At 47.2% G+C, this 23559-nt stretch overlaps 1 protein-coding gene across 2 annotated transcripts in view; it reads right to left on the minus strand.

Moving 5' to 3' along the window:
* The window catches only part of PSME4 (proteasome activator subunit 4), a 37424-nt gene that overhangs the window by 11495 nt on the left and 2370 nt on the right, over window positions 1–23559 (minus strand). The window contains exons 4-39 of one of the 2 annotated variants that reach the window (XM_078595989.1): window positions 22892–22948; window positions 22044–22088; window positions 21318–21467; window positions 21038–21101; window positions 20378–20452; window positions 19960–20082; window positions 11218–11310; window positions 10120–10385; window positions 9640–9826; window positions 9409–9498; window positions 9222–9286; window positions 8970–9120; window positions 8694–8792; window positions 8294–8363; window positions 8103–8170; window positions 7218–7433; window positions 6532–6686; window positions 6291–6386; window positions 6029–6084; window positions 5862–5918; window positions 5606–5661; window positions 5266–5364; window positions 5087–5149; window positions 4742–4837; window positions 4097–4228; window positions 3159–3368; window positions 2861–2988; window positions 2649–2702; window positions 2407–2536; window positions 2164–2245; window positions 1876–2029; window positions 1256–1325; window positions 993–1118; window positions 695–847; window positions 440–544; window positions 244–335 (exon numbers count right to left, since the gene is read on the minus strand). In XM_078595989.1, the coding sequence (XP_078452115.1) occupies window positions 244–335; window positions 440–544; window positions 695–847; window positions 993–1118; window positions 1256–1325; window positions 1876–2029; window positions 2164–2245; window positions 2407–2536; window positions 2649–2702; window positions 2861–2988; window positions 3159–3368; window positions 4097–4228; window positions 4742–4837; window positions 5087–5149; window positions 5266–5364; window positions 5606–5661; window positions 5862–5918; window positions 6029–6084; window positions 6291–6386; window positions 6532–6686; window positions 7218–7433; window positions 8103–8170; window positions 8294–8363; window positions 8694–8792; window positions 8970–9120; window positions 9222–9286; window positions 9409–9498; window positions 9640–9826; window positions 10120–10385; window positions 11218–11310; window positions 19960–20082; window positions 20378–20452; window positions 21038–21101; window positions 21318–21467; window positions 22044–22088; window positions 22892–22948 (3933 nt within the window). The remainder of the gene's footprint in view (window positions 1–243; window positions 336–439; window positions 545–694; window positions 848–992; window positions 1119–1255; window positions 1326–1875; window positions 2030–2163; window positions 2246–2406; window positions 2537–2648; window positions 2703–2860; window positions 2989–3158; window positions 3369–4096; window positions 4229–4741; window positions 4838–5086; window positions 5150–5265; window positions 5365–5605; window positions 5662–5861; window positions 5919–6028; window positions 6085–6290; window positions 6387–6531; window positions 6687–7217; window positions 7434–8102; window positions 8171–8293; window positions 8364–8693; window positions 8793–8969; window positions 9121–9221; window positions 9287–9408; window positions 9499–9639; window positions 9827–10119; window positions 10386–11217; window positions 11311–19959; window positions 20083–20377; window positions 20453–21037; window positions 21102–21317; window positions 21468–22043; window positions 22089–22891; window positions 22949–23559) is intronic. The other variant, XM_078595990.1, reaches the window with a different exon arrangement.

The following is a 23559-nucleotide window of genomic DNA, read 5'->3' on the forward strand; positions in this document are numbered from 1 at the left end:
AACATCCTCCTTATTTATACAGGTAGGAACAAGTTTCACACTGCCCACCAGGGATTATTTGTCTGTCTGTCTGTCGTGCATAGCCACGCCCTCGATTTGTATTTCATAGAGCGCTTCAGGCGGGCTCAGCACCACGTGACGCGCCGCCCCACGCAGCTTGCGCCGCGTGACACGGATCGCACGAATGCGCTGTCCATCCAAGTTCCTACCTGCCCACTCCGATGGAACGTGTTTGGTTCTTACCTCGCATCACTGAAGGAGCCTCCTTCACCACTGACAGGGGATTCCATAAGCATTTCAAACAGCCAGTAGATCTTCCTTGGGTCCTGACTCTCCTGCAAGTAGTAAGTCACACTTATTGAAACACTTAAAACAGGCACTTTTTATTTAATATTGTAGTGCGGCTATGTTGGCGAGACCACATGCACGAGATGCCTACACAGGATGTGGAGATGCACGTTCCCCAGTCCATGAAGGTTTCCACGCTGATGTTGGACAGTGCCGTGCGCAAGAGTGGGCAGATGAGTCCCCACATCTTCTCAACCTGAAAACAAATATCATTGTCAGAATGTTGCGCAAACGGACGACTCAGAATAGATTTCGATTTAAAGCTCAGAATAGCTCTCATATCAATCACACGTAGCGTGTTTTTTTTCATGAAATTTCTCACTGCCACTATTTAGAAGCTTCCCACCTTCTCGAATGTCCAATGCTTGGCTCCACGAATGATGCCAGCGATGATCTCTGCCACACAGCGCTGGGCGCTCTCGTGCACGTCAGTGACCAAACGCTCCATGTGCGGCAGGAACACGGGCAGGAAAGCATCGTCAAAGTTCCTAAAGAGACCCTGTTGACAAAATTAGAACTGCAATGAAGAAACCAGACTGCATTCTAAATGACAGATTAGGAAAGCAAGCACTTTGAAATTCAACGTACGTACGTATATACACATTTACACGCCCAGGAGCTGCCATGGTCACAAGTCTGCTGACCTTAAAAAGGATGAACCTCCGAGCATTGAACTTGTCCTTTCCTTTTCGGTCCTCTAGGGAGAGCAACGTAATGAACTTCTCCACGAAAGCGGGGTCGATGAAGTGATCGTACACCACCTGCTCAGCCTGGAGGCACAAACAAACATTTGTACAGCTGAATTTGGTTCAAGGTGACGGTCTCTCAACTGAAATAGTATTATTAGTGTACGTAATACGTTTGCAACATGTCAACTTTTCACATTCATAATCAAGTCTTGTATCACCTCTGACATCTCATCTCGGCTGCGGCCCAGCTTGGGTTGCTCGGAGTAGGGCTTGTACACCATCATCTGTCTGCGTAAGGAAAATCATAACAAATGGTCACAAGTTTGTATACATGAAGGCGTTGCCTTTATAGGGGCATTTTTGAACGCTGCATTACGAATGTCATAAGTGTCTCGTTGCCCAAACGAGGGTGGGCAGCACTCATTTCTATTGGCGGTCTTGAGCCAGCGGTGAAAATTCCACATTTTCATTAAAGAAGCAATTCTCTTTATAAAGATTTCCAAAATTGTTTTCCCAAGTAGTGGTACTAATTTTATCTCCCTGGCGAGGTGATGGGCCAAGTCGACTCTCAGCCACTCACAAATTTTCAATTTCGAATCTGGTGACCTAAACATGGACGCCAGTCTGCTGGACAAAAACTTCCTTCCGAGATAAAAGGAAGCCAATGGGGCCATGCACTTTTAAATATAGTTTGAAAGTAACTTCTTTAGAACTGCTGTTTGTGTTTCGTTTGTTGTCCTTCCCCTGCACCTCCAATTAGCACGGTTAGTTATGTACGGTGTGAGAGAAGTTCAACACGCATACAAAACAAAAAAAGCGGACACAAATTTCCAACAACCTTGGCCAGGTGTAGTAGCCCCAGTGAGTCTTCTCAACGAAGACAGTCTCCTCCCACGCTTTCTGGCTTCGAGGAAGCCTCTTGGCGTCGTACTGCACCCAGCGCGTATCCGGCCGCTCCCCGGGCTGCACGTGCGCCGGCTGGCACGTCCCGCCTGCACACGGACGTGCGCCCGCACGCACACCGCGACCGCCATATTGTTACAACGTGCAAGCGGCACCTGGGTGCAGAATCTGTGCCCGAGCACTCGACGAATGCGGACGTGAGAATCGTTGCTGAGACACGTACTCATGGCGTATGGGTCGATTTCCATTTTCGGATGAAGCCGTTTAAGTTGTTTCATGATGCCGGCCACTGCACATATTGCGAGCTGTGTAAGAGAATTCACACAAAGTCATATATGCGTGTGCATAAATCAGGAAAATATGGAAAACTAACTGCAATAAGACATTCACATTTTGATTGATTGGAATTTTTATTTTGATACTAATTTTGTGGTCATTTAATGAATGCCATTTTGGCAATACATACCTTCCGAATTGCCAGGGAATCATGGTTCAGTTTCTCCACCAAAAACCGCACCCCCCGCACAAGAAAGGGGTGATCGTCCCTTAGCAGCATGGACACCAGACCGACAGCAAACTGCTCGAACTTCCAAGGCCTGTAATAAAAGTGGCAGTAAACCACTCAGGATTACATAAACTGTTTATGACACTGTTTATGAGACATGGTGCACAGTGGTAGTGTAAGAGAAGGACAAATAAAGGACTTACAGATTTCGGTTCTCTGCTACATCGATCAGAGCATTTATCATATTTTCATACATCCTGTGGAGCAAAGGTGGCAATGCAGCATAAGTGAATTATTCACAAAGCATGAGGACTGGCAGATCACCGAATAAGTATTTACCAGATTAAAGCGTTTAAAATGTAAAGCAAAATAATGTCACTGAACTGTTGAGGTCTACGTATAGCTGGTGTCTTACTGAACGGCGTGCTGGTTTCTCTCTTTTAGCCTCTGTACGCCGAGCTGTTTTTCCTCTTCGGTGGGTTGTCTTTCTTTCTCAGTGTGCCGCCACATTCTGGAAGCCACCTCAATGCACTTCTCTGAAACCTAAATGAAAACAAATACAACGACTGCATTTGGGTTTGTACTCATCAAGCTGGATAAAAAATCTATAAAGACAACATGGTTATGTGGTTCGTCACCATCCCGCATGTGATAGAGCAACAAAACCAGATTTCAAAGAGCAGGCCAAAGAAGATGATGTACTAGCAGCTCACGCTATAGTCCAGACCGATGGTCTCGTACTGCCGGTGGATCTTCTCGGCCAGGTCGTCAAAGAGCCGCACGATGGAGGGCTTCTCAAAGGACAGCGTTTGCGACAGGCCCGAAGCCACCAACGCCGGCCACGTGCGGCTGATGCAGTCCCAGTCGTGCAGGTTGGCCAGGCTAGTTGAGCCGTGACCACCAAGCAGACAGTACAGAGCACCCTGGGCGCACACAAAGACATTCACACACACGTAAGACACATGCATAATCCCAAAAACACATACACAAAGGACACACAACAAGAAAAAGACTCCCCTACAGCGTGAATAGACTGTTGGGGCAAGTGCTGTTCGTGAGCACCTATGAAGGCCCGCACAGCACGCAAGCATCACACTCAGCCACCTTTGTCTCCCCATTGCTGATGTTTACACACCGCAAAAATTGCTTACTCCTTACATACTACACCTACGGGAGGCCCAGGACCGGTTCATATTTTCGCCACTGTTATTGGTCATGAGCGGGAATCAAACTCTGTTCGCCAAGTTTGGAGTGCAGCGTGCAAACTACTTTGCCACCGCTCCTCAAAACACATCCACTAAAAACACATTTTACATTCATTTATGCATTTCATTTTCTCAAAAAAAATTCCAAAATGAAAGCTTGAGATGTCACATTTTGTTTGCACCATGGTAACAGCTTAAATCAGATGGGTTAGGTAACTGTCAGTGCCCGTACAAAATTCAAGGCAATTACATATTTGAGTCACTCAAGAAACCAAGGAAAAAAAACTTCAGTTCTTGCGAAAACGTGTTTTGTACAAGTCTGTTTATTTGACAATGCCATTTAATATTAAAGCGTTTAACATTGCATCTGATCTATCACATATACGCTTGACCATTACTTTGTGTCTGTAAGCACTGTGTAGCAGTGCTGGCCAGCTGATGTGTACCTTGAACTGCTGCTGAATGGCTTTGTCATTGTCTGGCCTCAGGTACTCCAGCACGTGTGGTATCAAATCCCGGCAGCAGAAGTTGAATGTGCTAAGCGATGAGAAAAACACCTGCTGTGCCTTACTCCTCACCTGTTACAAATGAAACAATGAATGAAAAACACTGAACTCGTAACATTCACCCGTAACACATTATGAACACATTTAGTCGGTATGTGGTGGCGCACGCCTGTAATCCCGGGTGCCATACCCTGGCTTGCGAGAAGGAGATGGTATGGGAAAATGTGGACTACACCCATTTCATCTGTACGGAATAGTGTTGCTTGCTCCCACATGTGCTCCGGTTTCTACCGACATGTATGCTCATTTATTGGCCCGAAATCATCTGAATATACAGAGGACCGTAGAGCTGCGGCTATTGTTGGTGCCGGCTCATCGCCTTGGCTGCCTTCAAACTTACCTGTGGTTCCCCGTGCCTCCGAGTCTTTCTCTCTCTCTTTGAGAGCAAGCGTTTACTGTGTGGCGCGTTACATTTTGAATGTATTCTTGAAGAAAGGCTGCAATCGCTATTTTATTGCAACGCCAATTAGAGAGCACTAAACTTGGCTCACACTTCTGACTGACAGTGGCCCATACAGCACACACCTGGCTGTAAGTGCTGGTCGACAGCTTCAGCAGGTCCATCAGCACCTCCTTGTGGATGGTCCTGTAGGTGCTGCCTTCCATAGCCAGGCTTCTCAACTAGAAAAATATCAGCAATCTGTCAGCATTTATTATCAAAAACTGGGCAATATATGTTTTACAACGCACAGAGTTATTTTTAATCCCTTCTCCGATCGTTGTAGTTTGTTGCTGTGCATGTCGGCTCTCGTTCAGATGCAATATTTGCCTTCAGGGCATTTTTGTCCATTTGTTACGATAATCTCGCGCCCACCCCCTACCGCCCACCTCGTTGAAATCTAATTGTGAAAAATATAATTATCAGCTTGCCTCGTGTTGCAGCATCACGCGGTCGATGAGCAGGGCTCGGATGTGCTGCTTGTGGCCATGGAGCTGGGGCAGCAGGGATACGTGATGCATTATAATCAAACGGTACACAAGAATTTCTCATTGTAAACCATCAGACGTGACCACACAAAAGCCGGGCTGCACCGATATCGTGCCAATACCTTGTCCTCCATGGATTTCTTCACCAGGCTAAAGCTTTTCCATCTGGAGTCAAACTCTGCCTTGTGGGAGCCTTGGAAGAGCAACACCACTCCAAGGATCTGCAGAAAAATGTCGTGTGTCGGCACACCAGCGTCGCCGCACGTCACACCCGCAATGTTTTACCACATTCACGGCATGCGCACACCGGGCATGGGAACGCTACAGCAATTTGTCAATTACCGTCAATATCAACGCTCACGAAACGTGCGTCGCATCACAAGCGGAGGAAGCAATTCTTGACAATGTATGCAAATTCACAGCACCCAAACAGCAAACTGCCCTTGTGTGCATAAAACCTACCTTAATTATCTGGAACAATGACTTTGTGTCGTCTTCTGAGTTTTCAAGGATGTATTCTAATGATACAAAACAATGACAGATTAAGTGTTCCTGTCACACAGACGGTTCTTCTGTTATATATGCAGTCGTTAAATTGGTTTGACATAGCAAACGACAGATTAAAGATGACCTGACCGATATAGACTGTCCCTTTTTAAGTATTAAAATATAGTATAAGCTTATATGTTGACAATTGGCATGTGTAAAATGTACTTACTTAGAAGATTTCTTGTAACTTTCAGAATAGTTTCTCTGTAGTTTTCTCTGTTCGTGTCTAATGGGGTAAATAGACCACAATGACTTAATGGATAAACAGTGAACAAACAACGTAAACAAATATACATATCCATATGTATATACACAAGTGTGAGTATCAATACATACCACAGTCAACCCCTGTGTAGATTAAAATATCTTCAATTTCTATCAAACTTGGGACTCTGAAAAAGATATACATTAAAAAATTCCACGTACAAAGTGAACAGAAAATTGCCAATGGGTTTACTCTCTTCATAAATCACACACGGCTTGAGTTCAACTGTTCATCATTTTCATTCTCAATGAACGAACGGAAATTAAATACAATGGTTACACTGCAACAAAGAAGCGGCGGTGAGAGTAATGCGTGCAGTAGCGTTGCTCGTACAGGTTGGGAATCTTCTCTCCGACAAGAGGTGGCATGATGCTGCCAGCTCCCATGATGCAGTTCGTCACGATTGACAGACTCTGCTGAACTGTCTCTCTTCAAACACAGAAAGACACGAGCACACCATATGCAACACGTTACATTCAAGCAAAGCATGGCCGACTACTCCGCGTGACCTTGTCCTTAAACTTATATCGTGAAAAACTATTCATGAGCATTTGCACATCGATGCTGGCGGCACCTCGTCATGTCGCTCCCGGTCGTGTAGGACTCCAGTTTCACAAGTTCGGGCCACAGGAAAGTGTCGAGGAGGCTGTGAGTGAGGGCCACCTCGGCAGGCGAGGGCATGTGCCACTTCATGTCCAGATTATGCAGGTTCCCTGGCTTACCCCAGTCCTGTTGGCATATGGTGAGCCGCGTTGATAGAAGAGAGTTGTAATTTATACAGTTGGAAGAAATCATTATTTTTCGCAACAACCACAAATACAGCCCGCATGTGTATTATAAGCTACACATTCCATTGTGATAAACACAATAACTTAAAATACATCCTTACACAGCCAGCTTCCAAATTTACTTAAAAAGTACACTTTTCTTCAGGTCCACTTTTCTGAGGGAAGAGAACGGTGGATGTCCAATGAATAAACTGGTCCACGTCAAAGTAATGTACAATGTTAATGAGTGGCTTAGAACCCCCACGGGAGATGAGTACCATCCAAAACGTATGCAAGTATGAGAACTTTGACTTTGTCATTACCATATTTTTCGACCGAAGTGTACAACCAAGGCTGTGTATACATGTGTGCGTGTTGTGTTATTGTTAACAAAATATAGTAGAGCCCAACATCAACATTCCCTGCTCGTGGCTGGACGCTCCCTTACTTGGGAAACGCGCAGTGCGCGGCCGCCGTGTTGTGGTACACACACCCTGATAGGAAGGTACTCGGACAGGGGCTGGTTGAAGCTTCCCGGAACGCTGCAGTACTCGGTGGGGTAGATCATGGTGGCTGAGCGCAGCATGTGCTGCAGGAGCTTCCCGGCAAGCGTGTAGCCCTGCTTGTTCTTCAGCCACAGCGTGCGCTTCAGAATGCTCTCCAGCTGCCCACGGTACGGCAGCACTTCGGCACCATTGATGCGCACAATCTGACAACAAATGTCAAACGTAAACTTCGCCGCCACACACAAAAAACGATGAGTGGGTATGGGTTTTACAGCCTTTACAAACGTACAATGCTAGCACCTCTGGAGTGTATGGATTTAAGCCCTAGTTTACTGCTTGTGGTAAAATAATTATCACACAAAGCTATGTTAATGGTCTTAGCCCACAATTATCACTGAATTAACGAAAACATCCTATTTTACACAAATTCGGTAGCAGCTGTAGAGGTAAAGCAACACGAGTGACACTATAAATTATCTATGTAGCCACAGATAATTTATAGTGGACAGATAATGCAACGAGAAGTAATTCTATAATTCCGTGATGCATGTCTACATATTTTATTTTATATTTATCGGGCAGACAGATGCAGCCTACAATTTGTGTGCAAACAGACATTTTAAAAACGCTTGTCGATGAACACATTCGAAAATAATTACACACTTGAACTCTTATTCTTGGTTCTTTCGGTAAAGTCACGTAGAATGGAAATAATAAAATAATAAAAATAAAACATTAAATAAAACATAATAAATATATTTATTATTTTATTATTTCCATTCTACGTGACTTTACCGAAAGAACCAAGAAGATGAATCCCTGCAGTCACGAAAGCTTTAAATCAAAACTTGAACTCTTCTTAAAATCCTAACCTCGGACAGCAGCTGGAGGTTCCAGATGAGCTCCTTGTCCAGCTCTTCTTCTTGCTGCACCTCCTCATCTGAGAGGAAAGGTCCATCATGTCCAAAGCCAGACCAAATGCATTAGCATCGACGTGAAAAATCCCTCCACACAATTAGTGGCCCTGACAAAGTTGCAGCATGAAAGGTGGGAAGATTCTTACGGTTGGTGAGGTGGGTGATGACGGCACAGCAATGAGGGACAAACAGCTTCAGCGCCTCGGCAGGTCGGCACTGACCAAGAGACCAAAACAATGCGGAAATTATTCCACTGATTTAATTGTTTAGCGAGTTAGGTGCTTGCATACTTCTTCGCAAACACGACTGAATGGCTTTCCAAACTCAACATGGATGTTATAAACTCGTCCGTTGCAATAAAAATGTCATACAAAAGTATAAGATACTCCAGGTCCTGCTACTTGTTCGTTTGGAAGCTGTGGCTAAAACCGTGCCCCAGCCGATAAAAAACTACATGCTTCAGCCACATGCGTCGCATTAGATAGAACTATGTCACAGACATTACGTTACCATGGACATGGTCACATCAATCATTAGCCGGCTTACCTTTGCTGATGCTCGACACATGTCTGCTGCCATTTTTCCTGCAACTCTGGCTTCGAATATGTTGGTGGTAGCAAAGTTGAACAACTTGTCGAGAGCAGCCTAAAAGCGATAAAAAAACCACCATTAAATTCACCGATTCATATGACAATAATATGAAGTTTCTGAAACTCTCCCAACTCAGACAAAATGGCACAGCTACAGAAGTGCACGCATAAAACATGAACAACACATTTCTATTACATTGAAACAAAGTGTTGAAGTGTCTGCTTGCCAGACCTTGTAAATCTGTGGTGAGGCCTGCATGAGGATAGTGCTGAAGGTGGAGGAGAGGCCCAGCTCCACCATGCTCTCCACGTGTGTCATCTTCTCCGTCTCCGTCTCTTCCCGCGTCTGCTCCAATGTGCTGCTCTCCACCAGCGCAAAGCATCTGCATGCAGAGGGAGGCATATGAAGCCATGTGCATTCCGCTCTGTGGTGCCACGTCCCGTGAGTCTGACCTGGAATGTATGGGACAGGATTGCAACTCACTTGTCCATGAACTGCAGGACAAAGTCTTCAAACTCTGCAGTGGCCGAGCATAACTCCCTTTCTTCCTAATATGACAAACGAAATGGTAAGGGAGCAAGTATTTTCATTGCAGCAAGCACAACCAGCCATGTAATGCAGTCATTTATGTTTTTGTGCAATTTGTGCAAGAACAATTACACCTACTAACCTTAGTGAGGTCAGTCCCATTTTGCAGAGCTGGAGAGCAGTCCACCAAAGGCATGAGCGTCGCAAACGTTGCGATGAACTGAAACGTGATCTGTAATCCACAAATGTCCGCGTGCTCATTTTGGTAACATACCAACCTGACGCAAGTGACGAGCGCGCTGATAAAAAATGTAACGAACAAACAAAGCAAGCGCGATAAAAATTAAACGTTCGGAACAAAACGAGGTCTTACCATGCACTTGCTGAAGTCATTTGGGTCGACTCCAGGCAGGGCTCTCAGGAGGAGGGGGAGGGCATGGGAGGGTCCCTCTGGAAACCATCGCCCGCCGCGGATCAAGCTGCGCGCCACGCCGATCACGCAGCTCATGGTGGCCGTCAGTTGGTGTGGCTCCGTCAGGGTTTCCAGCGCCGAGTATGTCCTTTGTTGCGACAGTTTAATGGCACAATGATTTGCTTATGAATTAATAAGCCACGCATGAATATCTCATGACGAAAATCGGCCAGGTTGATCAAAAAAATTCACAGGCCAAATGGAATACAAAGCGTTTGACTTACAAAAACACTTGAGAATTTGTTTTAAGTGTGGGATTGATGTCTGGATTTTGAATGCAGGATCTCAGGCAGGCCAGCTCAGTGCTCTGACATCTGTGCCACCCATCTATGCCACCCATCCACCTTTAATAAAGTTTATTGCTCAAACAGGTAGACTCACTTTTCGAGAACGGGTGGGATGACGAGCTCGGGACGCACGAGTGCGAGATTCTGCAGGGCCTGCGCAGCATCCAGGCTGCCGATCTTGCTGAACATAGCCAGCAGCACCGGCTGCATTAGGCTCTCCACGAAAGCGGTGACGTCATCCTCCGTGAGCTTGTGGCTGGGTGGCACCGGCGTTTGCCAGCTGGGCTTGCGGTACCGCTCGTGGTGCAGGCGCCGCACCAAGCAAGCCGGCAGCTTCTGCACCAACTTCATTAGCTTCAGCTAGTACAAAGGGTCACCGTCACACCAGACAGAGGCACAACTTTATTGCAACCACTCTTAAACCAATGTTATCCTATGAACCATGTGCCAGTAGATGAAAAGCGGTGGAAAACCTGCACGCGCTCATTATATTAGATTGTGTTTTATTTACATGCTCCTTCACAGGTCCATTCGATAAGGGAGGCTTTCGTCATGGTTAATTACCAAAACATTTGATTGCTTTGTAGAGTTTTTTGATACTTTCTACAACTGTGGAATTTCTGACCTCATTAGCTTTTTTTAAATCTCCTACTTTACGAGCAAGATCAAGAGAGTGAATGCTTGAGTCAGTTACAGGTTTAAAATAGAACACTAAAAGCATCTCCCCAGTAAAATGGAAGGACAGCCACCTGCCACATACTTAGCATTTTGCACAAAAAACATTGACAGTGGCTCTAGCGTGAATAAATCTTTGGCTTTGGTTTATTGTGTAGTTTTCAAGTTTGACCCTATGCCATATGTTGTCATTAATAATAGATCAACGGGGAATAGGAATCGTGGTTATCCGATATTTACTGCATAGACTACAGCTGCCGCATGAACGCACTTGACACGTATGCTGCACGCTCAAGACTTTGGCGCGATTCCCATGTTATGCCCAACCTAAAAAAATATATATATATACTCTTATTATATTCCAACAATAATACATCACGAAGCACAGCACATTGTTACACAATGAAAACATGTATTTTTTAAAGGCAAGCAAAAAGAACCATGACCTTTATTGCTTATAACATTATTTTCAGTAAAAATAATTCACATCAGACAGACTGTGGTCATGGACCCTTACCAGCCATCTGCCATTGTTAGACGGATGATAGAACGACGTCACTGCATTGAAGAAGCCGGTCAAATGTTTCTGAGCAAGTTTAGAAGGTCCACCCTAAAGGAAAAATGCAATTGCCACACAATGAATGACACCATACAGGAGTTATTTAATTCGGGCTATTTATATTCAAGTAACACAATGCTGAAATGATTATACCACCGTTAACATAATCATTAATAAATAATAAACACCTACTACGTTTTGTGAAAGCTAATTACAGCTCGGCTGTAATTTTATCCCAGCAATTGTATAGTACCCTTCACTTACACAAAGTATGCATTTCAGCCACATTACCTTTGATACATACAGCACAGTAATTTGTACAGTTGGTAAATTGTATTTTGGTATTATTTTAACGTCTTGCGTGCTTGCAAGAAACGAAGAGGCACAACATCTGTCCATGAAGAATATGAATATCTCATCTCTAGAAAGTGAAAATACAAATCATAGATGCTAATGGTTAAAGAGTCCCACATTACACTATCAGCTCGAGGGATTTAGTGAAAATGGAAAACAAGGGCATTAAATACCTAAGCCACATTGTATACATCCAACTAAAATATTATCTTAAGTTAATCATTCTATGCACATTGCTGTCAGAGATAATGGTTGAGAGTAACAAGAGTGGCAGTCAAAAGAGAGATCATGCCTGGAAGGACAGCCTGCTGCAGAGAGGTTACATCAGTTAGTTTGCAGGTGCTAGATGGAGTCTTGTATTGCAGGACCATGAGAGATGGTGATAGTTTCGGAAGGCCTTCATCTGGCAGTGGCTTGATCATGGCTGAAGAAGACTTCTTAAACGTACAAATATTTGCACGTAAAATTTAAAATCTGACATTTCATTGCACCTATCAAAATCAAAGTTTTTGAAAAAGTCTCATGCTAGTACATTGAACTCACGAGTATCCATCTTCTTGGTTCTTTCGGTAAAGTCACGTAGAAGGGAAATAATAAAATAATAAAAATAAAACATAATAAAATAATTCTCACGACGTTTCGGCCACAACGCAAGCAGCCGTCCTGTGGCCGAAACGTTGTGAGAATTATTTTATTCTGATTTATTTTTTATTATTTTATTATTTCCCTTCTACGTGACTTTACCGAAAGAACGAAAGCTTTAAATCAAAATTTCACGAGTATCCGTTGGTTGATATATCCAGTTTGTGGATAAATGCTGTTTCCAAAAAAAGACACATGTTTAAAGTGCACTGGTTTATTTATTAGATTGTTTTCATTCGTGACTCAGTGCCCATGTGACTGCAAATATGTCTAAAAGTAAACTGAATACTTTAAGAAGCAATCAAAGCAGAAGAAACATTCTCAAGTCTTCACACTCATATCTACATAGGTGTAGTAACGCTTACGACTCGTTGACACCGGAGTTGGAGGCACACTTGTTTATTTGAATACCAACTTTGTGACATACACAATTGAGGGGGTATCGGCCCCCTCACCCGTCTATCTGAGGACACACCTCTAGGCTAACCTTAGCCTGCCTCTGAGTCCTCCACTAATGGGCTAGGGGAGGCTATCTTGGCCCGACACTGGTCAGTCGGGCCCGGTACCCAGAGTCCAGACCAGCACTGGCTCTGGCTCTGGTACCACGCCACTGGCTCGAGCCTGCGCGGTCCTGATAAGGACGGCGTACCAGGGGGAGTCCAGGGCTCTATCTCAGACGTCTTCCTCCTCCTCTTCTTTAGCTAAACATCACTCCCGAGCCTCCCGATACATTCCCCTTTTATACACCCCCCTCCCTGAGGGGTGGGGCCCCGGGGGATCGTAACGTCCGAAGCGCGGACGTCGTAGAGGGCACCTGCCCGTGCACTGACGTAGCCCCGCCCACTGTGCTTGTTTACCATAGGCTGCCATGCATAACGGGCTCTCTGTAACAGCCCTACATCACTCCCCCCCACATAGCATGCAGCCGTCCCGGCTGCCAACATACAAAAATTTGACAATAAAGGTGCCTTCACCCCCTCACGTGTGCCTCACTATTTTTTTTTGAACCATAACAGGAACCAGAACAAGACACAACAACAAGATGAGAAACAACCCGTCGCACCCCCCCGAATAAATACGAATTCCGTAAAAAAAACAGCTTATATACAACCAGCAGGGAACCCACCCCGCACACACAACAAACGGTGAACCCAACATATGTACATCCGAGGAGCGGGAAACACACCATCCACACAACACCCAATAAACACAACAGCTATGTACACATTTTCCGGCCTCACAACAGTTTGCGCATTTTAGCGCGCGTCCTTGCAGCGGGCCCCTCACACGGGGTAACCCCGCGTGGCGGACCATCAGGTGGCGACTGTCCGTCTTGAGGTGAGCATTCCTCTGACTCCGCGTGACCCTCGGCATCCGCAGGAGGGGTGATCGGGCGTGAGCCCGTCACTCCTGATGCTCCTGAAGGTGGCACAGCCGGCAAGGCATTAGGTGAGAGCGACGGAGACGGACCCAGCAAGTCGGCCGACCCCCCACATGTTTGGCCACGCGCGTGTGAAGTGGGGTTGTGTACCGCAGCGAAGGGTTTTAATCTGGAGGGGTGCACGAACCATCGCCGCTTTCCCCACTTGATGCGCACGCACTGCGGACGTAACACCTCCACCACTTCCACAGGGCCCCGCCACGGCCGCACCAGTTTAGAGGAGGTTGCCAGTGGCACCTGGGGGCAGTGCAACCATGCCTTGTCCCCCGGCTTCCACTGCAGCATGTGCGCTCGACTCAATCTGAGGCGCTCATTTGCCTTCTGACGGAGGTCAGAGTTTTGCATTGCAGCATCCCGTGCCTCGGTCAATTTGTCCAGATTAAATTTAACGTGGTCAGCCAGATTAGTTTTTCCCTGCGGCACAGGGATCCGCAACTGGGCACGAACAGGCGGGTCTGGTTCTCGGCCGTACATGAGGTAAAAGGGAGAAAACCCCGTAGCCGCATGGGGTGCCATCCGGTACGCCGCCAAGACCCCCTGAATTTGTAGGTCCCAATCCGTTTGCGAGTCCGAAACTTGTTGTGATAACATGGACGAGATGGTGCGATGCAAACGTTCGACCATCCCGTCAGTTTGTGGGTGATATGGGGAGGTCCGAATTTTCTTTGTGCCCAGGAGATCGCAGACTTGTCTGAGTAGTTTACCGGAAAAATTTCTGCCCTGGTCGGTCAGCAGCCTCTCCGGAGCACCTTTGTCCAGGACATAACCCTGAACAAAGGCCTCCACGATGGCTGCTGCCGACTGGTTGGCCAGAGGCCAGGCCATAGGCCAGCGTGTAAAATACTCGACACCCGTCAACAAATATCTATTCCCTCTGGGGGTGGCGGGGAATGGTCCCAAAATGTCCAGAGCGACCAGCTCGTTTATCCTGGACACTTTGATCGATTGCAAGGGCGGGTTAGACTCCCGTGCCGGCGGTTTGCGTTGTGCACATTGAGGGCACGATCCCAACAAATCCCCAACATCCCTCGTCATGCCAGGCCAGTAAAAATCAAGTTGCAGCAAGGCGAGAGTCTTTTGGGTCCCCAGGTGTAGGAGGCGCTCATGAGCGGCCCATACCACCCTACCCCGCAACCCAGTAGGGACAACCAGCCGATGTCGACGTGACTTCCCGTCCCAATGCATTAGCAGACCTTGGCACATTTCCCATGCGTCGGAAGCACCTCTTTTTCCCCCCGCCGCACCGCCAACGCGACGTCGCCACCCGAGGAGGGAGACATCCTCCATCTGGAGGCGCCCCCATTCAATGACGGGCAACCCCAACAGGGAATCTTTGCCCTGTTGTTCGATCGAATTAGGAACCATTGCATCGTCGTCGTTGGCGGCCGCCAAGACAGGTACCGATGTGTCCCCTGGAGGCCTGCAACGTCCAGACCCCAGGAGGCATGCACACTCGGAGGTGGTTGGCAAGCATGACAGAGCGTCCGCGTTGGTGTGGCGAACGCCCTTACGGTATGTGGTTTGGAAATCGTAATCCTGGAGGACCTCCAACCATCGGGACAATTGTCCCGATGGCTGTTGAACCCTCAGGGCGTACTGCAGTGCCGCATGATCTGTGCGGACGGTGAAATGCCGACCGTACAGATATGGGCGATACTGTTGGACGAAATGGACAATTGCCAACAGTTCCCTACGGGTGACACAATACCGTTGCTCCGCTGGAGACAACACCCGACTGCCGTACGCAACCACACGTTCCACGCCGTCAACCACCTGGGAGAGCACGCCCCCAATACCCGTGTTGCTCGCATCGGTGTCGAGCAAGAACGGTTTTGAAAAATCAGGGTAAATCAGGGGAGGAGCGTTTACCAAAGCGTCCCGAAGGGAGCAAAAAGCAGCTTCCTCCTCCTGACCCCAGCAGAACCGAACCCCTTTAGATGTCAAAGCATGTAGGGGTTTGGCGATAGTCGCAAAATTAGCGACGAAGCGTCTATAATACGACGCAAACCCAATAAAACTCCTAACCTCTCCCACTGAGGTGGGAGTCGGCCAGGAGCTAACACACTGCGTTTTGGCGGGATCGGTAGAAATACCTGAGCGCCCCACGATGTGCCCCAAATAACGCACCGACTCGCGTAACAAATGGCATTTTTGGGGCTTAAATTTCAAATTAGCAGCCCGCATCTTTAGGAAAACTGCCCGCAACCTCTGGAGATGTTCCTCAAAAGTTTTGCCAAAGACAATGACGTCATCCAAATAAATCAGGCACGATTCCCATTGCAATCCAGCCAAAACCAATTCCATCAACCGCTGGAAAGTTGCCGGCGCTGAGTGTAAGCCCATCGGCAACCGGTTGAATTGAAACAGGCCGTGCGGAGTACGGAAAGCAGTTTTAGGCTTTGAATCATCGTCCAGAGGAAGCTGCCAGAATCCCGAAAGTAAGTCCAATGTGGAGAAGAATCGCGCTCCCGCCAAGGCGTCAAGCGATTCGTCCATCCGTGGGAGCGGGTATGCGTCGGCAACCGTAATTTTATTAAGGCGCCGAAAGTCAACGCAAAACCGCAACGAACCGTCCTGCTTCTTAACCAGGACGATCGGCGCTCCCCAAGGGCTGTTGGAGGGAGAAATGATGTCGGCGGCTAGCATGTCATCAACAGCCGATTTGACATGGTCCTTTTCGGCGGGACTCAACCGAAAAGGATTCTGGCGTATTGGCGCGCTGTCACCCGTATCAATATGGTGACGCAGCAGATGAGTGCAGCCCAAATCGTATTTATCCCGACTGAAAACGTCGGAAAATTCCCTCAGTAGTGTCTTAAGACGTTGGCGCTCTAAATTTGACAGGTCCGTCGATCCCGCGCAAAGCGCCTCGAGCCACCCTTCATCGCTGTCCGAATGTGGTCGCGGTGCAGGGACAGCGCCGACATGACTCGCGACGGGTTCCTCACAGGGCACCGGCGTTGCGTGAGCAAGCACGGTCCCCTGTGGGACCACCACCGTCTGCGAGCCCACATTGAGGACCGCGATGAAGGGTTCTCCTTCCCCTCTCACTATGGTCTGGGCCGGGAGTAAATTAGGTCCACTGACCCCGGCCCTAGACGGTCCCAGCAGAACCCCTTGAGCCCCAATGCCCTTAGCGAAGGGCCGCCGAAGTTTCAAAGGAATTAACATTTGCGCCCCCGGAGGAACGCGCACCGTTCTATCTACGAACGCCGGCACCGTCGCGAACGCCGTCCGGCTCGTAGCGGGGGATGGCAGAAACGCCATGCGTCGGCCCGATGGGAGCTCAATGCATCCCTGGTCGATTAATATCCTAATCGGCATTTTGGCCAGGAAATCCGTCCCCAGCAGGCACGGAACCGCCAGCGAGGAGGAAACAAAAATCGGCCCAGATAATTTAATATCCCCGACACAAATCTGGGCTCGAATTTGTCCGATGATGCCAAGTGAACCCCCGTTAGCAGCAAAGAATGGTACATTAACAGGCATCAAAGGACGGCTCTGGGCAGGGAGAATGTTATAAATCAACTCCGAAATAATGGTCGCCGATGCCCCTGTATCGACCAGGATGCGCACCTCGACCCCATCGATGTGACCCACAACGACCGACGACCCCGATGACGCGGCTACAACCCGATGGGCCAACACGGACCACTGGCTGGGTTCAATGTGAGTACCCAGAGCGGTGCGTGTTGGTGCCATGGTACGCGATATTTGCCCCCCCTTCGCTGCGGTGTTCGAGTGTGTGACGGGCGTGTGCGTGGGCCAAACATGAGGGGTGCCGCGACTCGCCGGATTATGATGGTGGAGCTTGTGACGAGGGCCGGCGTCCCGTTGAGGTGTCGTCCCGCGCTGCCGAGGAGAGCGGCACCCCGAGGCGACGTGGCCCCGGATGCCGCAGTTATAACAGCGTGGAAGCGCTGGTGGCGACGATGGACGTTGTAGACGGCTTGAACCGGCCCGGTCCTCCCGCGCTCCCGCTCCGTGCTGCCGTCGATGGTTGATGGCGCAAACCTCTTCCGCCGGGAGGGTGGCCGCAGCGACGGCGCGCCCGCTCGCCGCCTTGCTGGCCTTCCGTCGTTGAGAGGACAGGTTTGCGTGGAGGAGACGGGCCGCTTGGAGGGAGCACATTTCTGCATCGTCCTGTGCGACAATGACGATGTCTAAGTCGTCCGCCAGCAAAAGTATCTTTTCTGTCACCATGGCGTCGATCCCCTCGTCGTCCATTCGTGGAAAGGCTTCCTTTGCCAGCGCCAGGAGGCTTGTACGGTACGCCAGGGGCGACTCCTTCGTCCCCCGCTGGCGATCGTAAAAGAGTTGACGACAGTCCGATGGTGGCCCATACACAGCGGACAGCACTTGCATCGCCTTCCGCAGCGTGGAACGCCTCTCCTTCGTTGCCGATGTTAGTGTGGCGAGGGCGTCGCTGTCGAGGAGTGCTGGCAGTGCTCGGAGAGCCTCGGCGTCTGTCCACTGTGCCATCTCCTGGTGAGCGAGGAAGCGCCGCTGGAAGCCGCCCCAGTCGCCCTCCTCGCCCACAAATTCTTTGAGCGGCGGCAGTCGCTGATGTAAGGCAGCGGCTGCAGAGGACGATCGCGCTCCCTCGTCTCCCTCACTCGACTCAGCGTCGGCCCGAAGCAGCGATGGCATCGCCGGTCGCACCCGTGGTGACGCGGCAGGCACTGTACTCCCGCCGTTGGACGCGATGCTTAGAGCGGCCACGCCCTCAACAGCAGCTGCGGCGATGGCGGGAGTTTCAAAATGTTGCTCCGTTGAAATGGCAGGAAGGCGCTGTGGTCGTTGGCTGCTGTCGCCTCGTGGCGGTCCCGCAGCCCCCAGCCGCGTGATGTTGTCGAGCATGGCGGCTGCGGCGTACAGCAGCTCGGCCAGCTTCGCGTGCGCCTGCCTCAGCCCCTCCGTCGACGGCTCCCCTTCCTCCAGCTGCTGTGGCGTGGATGCACCCAGCCCCGGCTGCTCGATGGCATCTTCAGCCATCTCGGGCCCTCCAACTGCAGCGGTGTCCTCCGCCCCTGGTACTCCGACTCGAGTCGTCCGGCGTGTATCCATGTTCGTACTTTGTTTCACTTCTGACGCCAGATGTAGTAACGCTTACGACTCGTTGACACCGGAGTTGGAGGCACACTTGTTTATTTGAATACCAACTTTGTGACATACACAATTGAGGGGGTATCGGCCCCCTCACCCGTCTATCTGAGGACACACCTCTAGGCTAACCTTAGCCTGCCTCTGAGTCCTCCACTAATGGGCTAGGGGAGGCTATCTTGGCCCGACACTGGTCAGTCGGGCCCGGTACCCAGAGTCCAGACCAGCACTGGCTCTGGCTCTGGTACCACGCCACTGGCTCGAGCCTGCGCGGTCCTGATAAGGACGGCGTACCAGGGGGAGTCCAGGGCTCTATCTCAGACGTCTTCCTCCTCCTCTTCTTTAGCTAAACATCACTCCCGAGCCTCCCGATACATTCCCCTTTTATACACCCCCCTCCCTGAGGGGTGGGGCCCCGGGGGATCGTAACGTCCGAAGCGCGGACGTCGTAGAGGGCACCTGCCCGTGCACTGACGTAGCCCCGCCCACTGTGCTTGTTTACCATAGGCTGCCATGCATAACGGGCTCTCTGTAACAGCCCTACATAGGTATGCATTTTGTAACTAGCATTGGTCAGTTATATTATGTTGTCTATTTAAAATGTTAAGCTATCATGTAGTAATTGTATGTTACCATGACAATTCATTGTACAAATTTGTTTTACGGTTATCGTGGGACCATTTATCCCGTGTAAGAGGACGGCACACTTTGGGTAGCACGTTCCACAAGTTTCTGCAGAGGTTTGCGGATTGCCTCCAGCAGGCCGTTCTGGTTAATACTGCGGGTGTATTAACCATAACAAGTGCGCCGTCTACTTCACAGTAGATATTAAAATATCCCAAGTAAACCATGACACCGTGTGTCGACGTCATGGTCCAAACTTGAAAAATTGCTCGCAAATTGCTGAATTGGGAAATATCGCAAAAATCGGCACCTACTACAAATATTACCAGGAAGCTCCTTTGAAAGGAGTCTTGAGACTCAGCAAGGCTTTCCAGGCTAAATAAGCGTAGTAACAATGATAATAATCAAATTAAAAAATTATATATTAATTTTGCCATAAAGTAGGAAACAGAAGCACTATTTCAAATCTCGAATTAGGAGTCGAGATTTTTGCAGACATGTACAAAGCCTGCAGTTCCGTGTCTTCAAACCCTTACCAGCATGGACGTGACCCAAACGACCACGTGAGCAATGTCGTAACATTGTGGGCCAAACCTCGCCACCTGTGTGTGATTACTCCCAACCGGAAGATTCAGGCTTCGAAGGATCCTTGTAAAGATCTGAAGGCGAAAACAAATCATCAGAAAACCACTCAATGAAAGATAATATGAGCACGTGTTTGATCTTGTTTCAAAACGTGTGAAACAAAATTACAATTAGTAAATCTTTGAACAAAAAAATATTTGCTCGAAAGAAAAAAATGGGAAAAATAAACTTTAACGATACGTCTCAACACGGCAACAAAACATTTTTAAAATGATATTGAACGTTTCTATGCGTTGCAACAAGTGCAATGGTACAACAGTTGGCTCTTTAAAGGCCACCCTTCAATGAAATTAAAACTTTGCCACTTGCCTTGGGTATGTAGGGGTCCCAGTCGATGTAGCCTATATTCTCTGAACTCAGCCGGGCAAAGAGATTCACCAGACTCTGTTGGCCAGAACAAATACATTATTAGTTTCCTTTAACTTTAAAAGTTCATCTTCTTGGTAAAGTCACGTAGAATGGAAATAATAAAATAATAAAAATAAAACATAATAAAATAATTCTCACGACGTTTAATTATTCTTATTTTATTATTTCCATTCTACGTGACTTTACCGAAAGAACCAAGAAGATGAATCCCTGCAGTCACGAAAGCTTTAAATCGAAATTTAAAAGTTCAGTCAAGCAGTTTGATTATCAATAGGCAAATAACATTTGGTTACATTCTCCAAACATGTTTCCAATTCAGTTTGAGCAATATAGCAATCAATACCTGTGATGGTATATCATGTCTTTGTTTAACGTAGTTATTTGTAATGTCCATCTGTGATGGCATATGATGTCTTTGTTTAACATAAGTTATCTATAATGTTCATTCTATCCGTGACATTTCCATGCCTGATCTATACACAAACGTCTGTACCAAGTAATATACAGGGATTAAATAACATTTTCATTGTGGATGTAATGTATGTCAAAGTAAACACGTTGTTAGATACTTATGTTTACTTTACATTTAACTTAACTTACTCCTTCCCACTGTGGCAGGTTGTGTACAGAATCCCAAATTCCAACGAATTCGTCAAACCAAAGTCTGTGGAAACATCAGCAAGAAACAAGAGTTACTCAACTCCGCAGTAAAGCATCACACCATTTAAGCGCACGCATGCTGTAGTACCCATTCACTGCCCGTGAGATGACGGAATGCAAAGTGGCTCTCACCGTCTGCTCGCCTGCTTGCATTATAATCCCAAACAGCACACACCAGTGAGCAATGTCTCTCTCTCTCTCAGACCTGCCAGCATCCTACCTGAAGCCTTTGTGATGACGTTCTGGTGGCAGAGATGTTGGCAAGAACAGCTCGAAGTAACTGATGCCCTTTTGCATGGTGACATCAAAGGGGCAGAGCAGAGGGCGCCACTCATCCAGCATTTCGGCAGTCGATTCGTCTGAGAAATACCTGAAAATAAAAGATCAAATAGGTCAAACCAACAAAATTAAACATGCCGAATTTTATGTTTTTTTTGTCACACAGGTCATGTCAATATTTAGTAGCAAAGCAAACAAGCGGGGAGATTTTAAGTCTTCACAGTATCTGATGAATCAGTGTGGACTTCGTTCGCACCATACACAGCCAAACGTGATAATTGGAGGTGTGGGGGAAGGAGAACAAACTAAACGCAAAAAGCAGCTGAAAGAAATGAATTTTCAATCCAGATGTAAACATCAATAGCTCTTGTGGCGCCCTAATATTGGAAGAGCATTCCAGACGGCCGCAGAAGCGCAATCTGGAAGTGCACAATGCAGTGACTATCTTTGGTCGCTGGTTAGCCAAAAGCCGCTGCGCGGATGACCACAGTTTGTGTAATGGTTTATGCTCTTTGGTGAGATCAACAAGGTATTGTGGTTAATTTGTAGCAAGCACTTCGTGTGTAATGAGTGCGAATTCACAATTTATTTGTTCGGCAACTGGAAGCCAATTCAGCTCAGCGAGCGCGCTGGACGGACACGGTCGGACCTTGCAGAGTGGACTTACGTTCGGCAGCAGCGCACCAGAGACTTGAGAACATTTTCCAGGGAACTGTGTGACAGGTGTAAAATAAACAAGTGAATGCAAAGCTTCACATTTTTATTGATACAGTGTAATGCAACATAAAATGCAACATTCATATGCTATTCAGAAACGATTATTTGTTATATTGATGTACTCTTCATTAAGAGTACAACTTTTTACACTTTAAATGGTATAAACTGAGCAGGACACATAAAATGCAGTAGCATGCAAAAAAAATCATATTGTACAAGTTGCAATACACATTTACTGAATCACAGGAGTCAAACAAAAGTAAAAACATATGGATTAGTGAGTGGCGAGCATAAGCAAGACAACATTGCAGCACTGCGAATATAGTGTATATGTTATCCATGCACTTTGAATTAATCTAGTTTTATACGATGGAGTAACACTTACACATTTGACACACAAGACACACATTGCCAGAAAATTCTAAGTTCCCTGCAGAGAACCCACGATTGAAGGGAAACTCTTGCACAGTATCGAAAATAAAACACTGATTAACGTAACACAATTGCTCAAACACACTTTTCCCATTGGGCACTAACATGAAATTTATCTTACCAAACAGTTTGAACATCTCCCATTAAGACGTCGCAAAATATAATTTTCATTTTAGAAATGTTAGTAAGTGAATATATACAAACCATTTATGACAGTTAGTCAATAAACTACAAGGCTGATGTCAGTTTTAAAGCAAATCAGTCTCCTGCCCTCTGCACCTCTTTACACATATCCTCATGTGACACACAGCAGTAACACAAGGCTTCAATGCTCATATAGCAACATATGTAGGGAGGCTTCCTTACCACCTATGTATTGCATTAAGCAAAAGTGATCTAGGAGATGGTGAGCCTTGTTGAGAACTGGATTTCAAGACAAAGGAATACAATAAAGCAGTGAAACCATTACCCGCAGCAACTACAATGCAAACGGAGAAACATAACAAAAATGGATGCGGCAAAGGCCATTCATCCATCCTATGAATTCTACCATGGATAAAAACAAGATTTAAATAGGCCACACTCATGAGGGGACAACTAGGAGCCACAGCAGACAAGGTCGCCTACATGCACCATTGTCTGCACAGCATTTTATTACAAACTGTAACATCTAAAAAGATTATACATGTAAATACGTGTTACACACAGTATACTCTTTATCAATGACATGATCAAATCATAAGTTCAATAACATTCTCTATTAACGGCCATAAACGCCTTGCAGCCAAGTTCTATTTTCAGCAAGGTGCATGTGACTGGGTTATTCAGATTACTGGCCAATACACGTGGTGTGCTATTCACGCTTTAAAATGTGTACAGCGCACCCTCCAATGACATGGGCACCAAGTAGAGAACAATTGTGACTACACCAATACCACAGCCTTTTTTAGAAACAATATCCCAGATTTTCTGGCAAGTTTTCAAATAATGAAGATGGGTTCTCTGAGAGAATTGCTGTTGTTAAATTCGCAAAG

This window comes from Lampetra planeri, chromosome 7 (genome assembly GCF_965212315.1).
Source record: "Lampetra planeri chromosome 7, kcLamPlan1.2.h2, whole genome shotgun sequence".
Classification (NCBI taxonomy): Eukaryota; Metazoa; Chordata; class Hyperoartia; order Petromyzontiformes; family Petromyzontidae; genus Lampetra; species Lampetra planeri.